This window comes from Neofelis nebulosa, chromosome 11, assembly GCF_028018385.1.
Source record: "Neofelis nebulosa isolate mNeoNeb1 chromosome 11, mNeoNeb1.pri, whole genome shotgun sequence".
Taxonomy (NCBI): domain Eukaryota; kingdom Metazoa; phylum Chordata; class Mammalia; order Carnivora; family Felidae; genus Neofelis; species Neofelis nebulosa.
This window is the reverse complement of record NC_080792.1, coordinates 93,356,648-93,363,270: the sequence shown is the minus strand read 5'-3', so window position 1 is coordinate 93,363,270 and position 6,623 is coordinate 93,356,648. Positions and strand designations below refer to the sequence as shown.

The following is a 6,623-nucleotide window of genomic DNA, read 5'->3' as shown; positions in this document are numbered from 1 at the left end:
GGTTTCACCTTTACTGGAGAGACCAGAGGATCCTGCGGAGTAGGGGACAGAGGACCCGAGAAAGCGGAGGGTTTCCGGCACTGTCCCATCTGGAAACATTCGCTTGGATAATCAATATGGGTGCGTGAGCTCGTTTAAAAATACAATCTGATTCAAATGTGACAACTTGGCGGCTGGCTGGTCGGTTACACCGGGAGACGTCCCTCCTTTATTCTTCTGTGGGAAAACAGGTGTCTTGGGCTGCCACTAGGGGTCACTGCAGGCCCACGGATGCGGCCTTGACGCCCGGGACCACAGTTCAGCATCACTGTCCTCTCTGGCTGTACAACAGGGAATGTTCCAGAGAGTCCGGTCTCCAGGTCCTGCTTTTCAGCCTTTTTGATCCATTCATGTCATAGTGAAAACGTTGGTCCGGTGCCATGAATTTTACTGTTGTCGAGGAACAATTTCAATTGATCTTTCAAACCTACCTCCGGCCCCACCCGCCAAGCGTTCACTTACAGACTCAGCTGCCTACTGGCCATGAGTCGCTTTTCCAGACACGGATACCTGTCCCGCGAGGAGTTAAAAATCCGTGTACAGATAATTGATCGCATGCAGTCACAGTGGGTTACTCAACGTTGATCGAGTTAAGCGCCAAGCAGAGACCTTTTGGTGAAACAAAACAGTGGCATTTAAGAATTGTTACGGAGTTTTTAAAAAGACTTTTGTGATTGTGCAGGTGGGGGCACCTGGACCGGTGCCTCTCCCGCCCTGGACCGGTGCGTCCGTGGGGAGATATGGGGACACCAGCAGGTCTCCACTCTTCCATCATTAAAATCCCAGGCACATACGTCTACGTCATGGGGGACGGTTCACTTTCTGGAAGAAATTGGGGCATACACATGATTTACGAGGTGGATGTGGAGGAATTTTATTAGGAGGGAAAATCGAGTTCTAAGCCAGAAGCATTCCCAGCCCTATTATTTCCATTTGTTTGTTGCCCAAAGCACCTTAAATCTCTTCCGAATTAGGCCATTGAAAATGTCCTCCCATTTCAGCTTTGAAGCTGTTATGCGCTCACATGGGACCTCGGGTCTCTTTGACGTTGGCAAAATCCACAAACTGCCAGCAAAGCCTCTCCCTCCGTGGCCGCGCTGGCTCCCCCCCGGGCAGGATCGGGTCCCTGCATGTCACCGGGTGGACAGGGCTGGGGAACCGTTTTCTCGGTAGTAGTACTGGGATACCACTTACGTATGGCTCAGAGGTGCTTGCAATGAGTTTAGTCCTTCCCCGACAGAGGCGTCTGTAAAGTCACAGCCCAGCCGTCCACAGCCGTGAGAGACACTGGTTTTCAACGGCCTCGGGAAACCAAACCTTGTGGGTGCTCAGTTAGGAAAGCAAACACAGCCTTTTTCCATGTGTCCGTCTTATCGGATGGTTGGGGGGGGGGGGCAAACTGCAGTTTTCTCGCCTTCCTGGGGAGGTTCCGTCGTCCTCCTGCCTGTGTCTCCGGCCCGTACCCTTGACCTCACCTCCTCCCCCTCCTCCCCCGGCTCCCTCCGCTTCAGCCACAGGCTTCTCTCGGAGCCTCCGGCTTTGACGTACCTCATGGCCTTTGCACCCGCTGTTCCCTCCAGCAGCGTGGTCATCACCCAGATCCGCACACGGGGTCCTTCGCGTCAGCAGGCCTTGCTTCCCAGGCCACCTCATCAGGGAAGCCTTGGCCGACCTCTCTCAAGGTAAACACGATCCTGCCTGAGTTCCTCCCAGGGTCTTTCTAAAAGTATCACGTTCCTTGTTTCCTGGTTCCCCGTCTGTCTGTCCCTGTGAGACCGTAGGCTCCGTGGTGGCTCCCTGTTGACTTGCTGGATCCACCGTGCCTGGCCGATGACAGGCGTGTAATTAATATGCACGGCATGGAGTAAGGGGTCCCTGTACGTCCCTCTCCCCTGGGTAGCCGGCCCGTGAGGACCGCACCTCCCCTCAGGAAGCCTGTGCGCCTCGTGGGTGGCGGCCGTGGGATCTAACGTAGCAAACAGCTAGTGGCACCGTCAGGGGCTCCAGCGAGGGACAAGTGCAGGGCACGTCGAGGAGGTCCTTCCGCAGGGGGCTTCTCTCCGACCCCCACAGAATCCTCAGCCCTGACGGAGGAACCCGGCCTGGCCCGGCCAGGAGTACGAAGGCAGGATTTATTCGAGGGGGTACAGCATCCAACTCCAAAGAAGTCAAATAAGACCGTTTAGGGTCTGCACGGATCCCCGACTCAGGAAATTAAGGCAAACGGGGCACGGTACTCCTGGCCTTTAGGAAAGAGGCTGTTCCTTAAGGTCACCTGGCGATGGCGGGGGCTGCTTGGGAGGCCGGCATGCTGGGTTCTCAACAGTTGCTTATGGAGCCCAAGGAGACGAGTAAGGGAGGGCCGACTGGGGAGAGTAAAGGACACTGTCATATTAGTAAGGCAACCAGGAAGGATCCGGAAGTGCAGTGACTTAACACAGTGACAACCGTGGCTGCTGCTGGGTGTCTTGTGAGGCTTGGCAGGTGTTCTGGCCCCCACGGGCCTGCGGGGCTGGCGGACAGGGACTCACGACCCCGTAGCAGCTGCACCTGCTCAAACGCATGGTCTCCTCGAGCCTCCTGGTGGGGGAGGTACGGAGTGAAGCACCACGGGGGGCTTTTCGCTGCCTCATCTTGGAAGAGACCCTCACCACTTCCGCTCATATTCCATCCGTCACCTTCCCGGGGACCGAGAGGCACAGTCATCCCTGCGTCCCGAAGGACAGAGTGACAGGTACTGGCCAACAGCGGTCACACCATCCTCAAGGCCACCTTCTGGAGTAATCTTGCTGGAGACATGCTCTCCCCCGCCCCCCGGCTCCCCGAGAGGCACATGGGTGCTCCTGACGGTGAATTCCAAATCACAATTCTGTCCCCACTCTTAAAACGAGATAAGCCGTTTCCGGCCTATTTCCTGGCTGTTGCACACGTTTGGGAAGATTGAGGGGGAAAACAAAGGGATCCAAAAAGGCTTGCCTGCACCTGAAGGACGGATGGATCCGGCGGCTCACGTCCAGTGTCTCCCACACGCACTCCTCCCTGCGTTCCCAGGTCGTGTTGCAGAGAAAGATGATGTATACGCCTGCATCAGCGGTGATGTGGTCCTCCCCTGCAGGTCAGCCCATTCCTCAAAAACTTACCTCAGTTGATTTGAAAAAGGAAACCTGCCACTAAGTAAAGGTAAAGTGGGAAGGTAAAGATATTAACAATCGAAACAAAAAGAAAGCCGCGTTAAATGCACTCTGGCTAGCTAGCGTCACTCCGGGCAGAAAGAGGTTTCCTCTGTTTTAAAAGAAGCAAGGGCGTTTGCAAATGTGAAACAATTGTTTCAGGCTTGAGCCTCTCTGCTGGATGCATCCGGGAGGACTGGGGGAGAACTGTCAGTTAAACACGGCCCCATCTTGTAGGACCTAACAGCACCTTCTTTACCACCAGTGGTCCAGTTCCCTTCCACATGGGGATTCCAGCAGACTCCTTTCCACCTTTACCAGCTGGTACCCCTTTAAAAAAATTTTTTTTAAGTTTATTTATTTATTTTCAGAGAGAGAGCATGAGCAGGAGAGGAGTGGGGGGGGAGAGGGAGAGGGGGAAGAGGGAGAGGGGGGAGAGGGAGAGGGGGGAGAGGGAGAGGGGGGAGAGGGAGAGGGGGGAGAGGGAGAGGGGGGAGAGGGAGAGGGGGGAGAGGGAGGGTGAGAGAGAGAGAGAGAGAGAGAGAGAGAGAGAGAGAGAGAGAATCCCAAGCAGGATCCATGTTGTCAAAGCTGGTACCACTTGAAATTGCCTCAAAGAATGTTTTGTTTCCTTGAAAGACGAGGGCCCAAACTGCCTCATGTAAAAGCATAATCCACATGGCAGGAACAATTAGTACTATTTAATTACTGACAAAATTAGGCTTACAAATTGATTTATGGCCCTGCGGATGAAACCCACAGTCTTGCAGGAAAGCAGATTTCTTACAATTAATTGGAGAGAAACAAGGCAGGCGCTCTGATGGGGAGGTGGTCCCGGAGGCATCGGGACCTGGCGGGCCTGGCGTGCTTCTGGAGGCTTCGGAAGGCTCGGCTTCCCCACAACTAGCCGGGCTAATTACCCAAAGAAGATTAGATGTGTTAGCTGCAACAGCATCCCCAAGAAGCGGTTCTTACATCTTATTGTAGCCACTGACCAGGTTTCTGGAGTTTCGGCTTCCCAAAAAGCGTCCGCACCGAAGAGTAGACAAAACTTGGCCAACTCTGCATGACGGGGAAATAGTTTCACATTTTGGGCCAGAGCCTTCAGCCACGTTTTATCCTAAGGACACAGAGAAATCTTTTGCAATGAACCCCCCCCTCCCCGTCCCCACCCCATAAAGGAGCATCTGATGATTGCAATTCTGGAAGAAATAAAAACAACTTACTTTGATTTCAGAATAGAAGATGGTTGTTTTTAATAAAGAACGGAGACTATTAATTCTAGTCTACACATTGGGGAAATGCTCGAAAGATAGACTTTGTTTCCCATCAAAACCGACTCTGGCCACCTGGAATCGGCATTTAGTGCGGACTCTGGCTTTGCCATGAGGAGGCCAGGTGGGCAGGGGTTAGCCCTCAGTTTCCCCACCTTGGAGGTGAGTATCGTGAGCTGGGCCAGGGGTCCTGGGACCAGCTGTTTCAGCTTCACCTGAAGCCCCTTTTAGGAATGCCACCCAGACCTGCCGAATCAGAGGCTTCTGGGGTGGGCTGGTCGGCAGCATTTTTAACAAGCTTCCCCAAGTTTCAGAGTGCTGAAATACACAACCTCTTACATTCTTTGCTGCATTAACTCTTTACAATGCTGTAGGAGACCCAGAGACGAGGAGCAGAAGTTTAAGAAACAGACGAAAGAAAAACAGAAAGACATTCCGAGAAACGCAGACACCGTCCTGGGGAGACAAGCCCCCGCCTGTCTGATCTTCCCTGAAACTTTGAAAGCTAAAAACCCTGAAACCTTTGGCATATTTTCACAACCACGGCACCGGCAACGAGAATCAAAACATCTGCTCTGTTAGCCGGATGATAAAGACCCGTTTTCACCTACTAGGTAAATTCGCCTCATTTGATTTGGGTGTTGTTGTTTTACAGTATTTTCAAAATATTCAGAATGCTTTCTCTGTCTCTCTGATTTTGATCCGGTTAATTCAAAGGCTCACATGGAGCGCAGGGGTCCTTGGACTGAACTCAGAGGATGATGCTTAGTGATCTCGGTTTCAGGGCTGTCTTAATTAGGGATCCAGGAAGGTATAAACCTAGAACCTTGTGCCTGATATGCTCAAGGCCACGTTGGCCCTCAGCCGATCAATTCCCAGTTCCAGTTGGCTAACCCGGGGGGAAGGGGTTAGTGGGGGGGGGGGGGGTGGTGGTGGTCAAGATGGAATCCCTTCAGGGTCCCTGACTTGGTGGTCATTCGAGCACCGGGGGCCGGGGGCCGGATGGCTTGTCGGAGGCCCTCCTCCTCAGAGGTAGTCGGGGATGCCCGGGGCGGGCCGAGGGACCCTCTGTGGCGACCTTCGCGTCCACTGGCCGGCGGAGCGCACGAGGTACCCCCCAGGCCGGAGGGCTGGCCCTTCGCTGGAGGTTTGGGGACGCAGGGGAGGCAGATGGCCGTCTCGCCACCTGTTGGGGGGGGTTGGGCGGCCGGCTCGGGGCGCTCCGGGCGGGCGGGGTTTCCAGCCGCCTCCGGCAGCCCCTCCCAGCCGCACCCGCGGGGAGGAGGGGGGGGGGGGACGGCGAGGGCGGGGCGAGCGGGCGGCCCCGGGGTTGGGGGGGGGGGAGAGGTGGGCCCTACTTCGCGGATTGGGGCTCACGGCTGTCACTCCGAAAGGGTGGGGCTTTTCAAAAACAGACAAATTCGGAAGGCGAAGCCCACCCCCCACCCCCCAACCTCCCAGGCGCGCAGGACTCGGCGGCGCTCGGCTCCGCGCCGGCTGCGGTGTCGGCCGAGCGGGGCCACCGCGCGGGTCCCCGAGCCGGCGGCCGCTCCTCCGCGCGCCGGGGCCGCGTCTCCCGAGCCGGCCGTGCGCTCCGCGCGCCGGGGCCGCGGGCGGGGGCCGGAGCCGGGCGCGCGGGGGCGGCGCCGCCAAACTTCGGGCGCGGGCGGCATGGGGACCGTGCGCCCGCGCGCCCCGCGCCCCCCCGCGCGCCCGGCCAGCCCCCCGGGGGCCCCCGCGCCGCCGCCGCCGCCGCCGCAGCCCCGCCGCCCCGCCGCCCGCGCGCGCTAGCCGGCTCCCGCGCTCCCGAGGCGGCCCCCCTCGCCCGCCGAGCGGGAGGCCCGACCCCGCGCGGACCCGAGCGAGGCGCCCGGCGGGGGCGAGGGGTGGGGTTTGCGGCGCGCGCCGGCCTCGGGGGAGCCAGTCCGGAGCCGCGCGCGGTCGTCGCCCGGCCGGCCATGGGCTGGCGGGCGGAGGGCGCAGGGCCCCGCGGCTGCTCGCGCCCCTAGCCGCGCTCCTCCCCCCCCCCCCCCCCCACCCCCGGGGCCAACCCGGGCCCGGCGGCCGCTGGTCCGCGCCCCGACGGCGCCGGGAGCCGAGGAGCCGCGCTCGGGTCTCCGGGATGTGCCCTTCTGAGATG

The 6,623-nt window shown here is 58.2% G+C and overlaps 1 protein-coding gene across 1 annotated transcript in view; it reads left to right on the top strand.

Annotated features, from left to right (window-relative positions):
- The first annotated feature begins 6,366 nt into the window (after positions 1–6,366).
- The window catches only part of TMEM132D (transmembrane protein 132D), a 559,986-nt gene continuing 559,729 nt past the window's right edge, over positions 6,367–6,623 (top strand). Inside the window, 1 exon segment of the mRNA XM_058691494.1 lies at positions 6,367–6,623. Coding sequence (XP_058547477.1) covers positions 6,606–6,623 — 18 coding nt within the window. The 5' untranslated portion in view covers positions 6,367–6,605.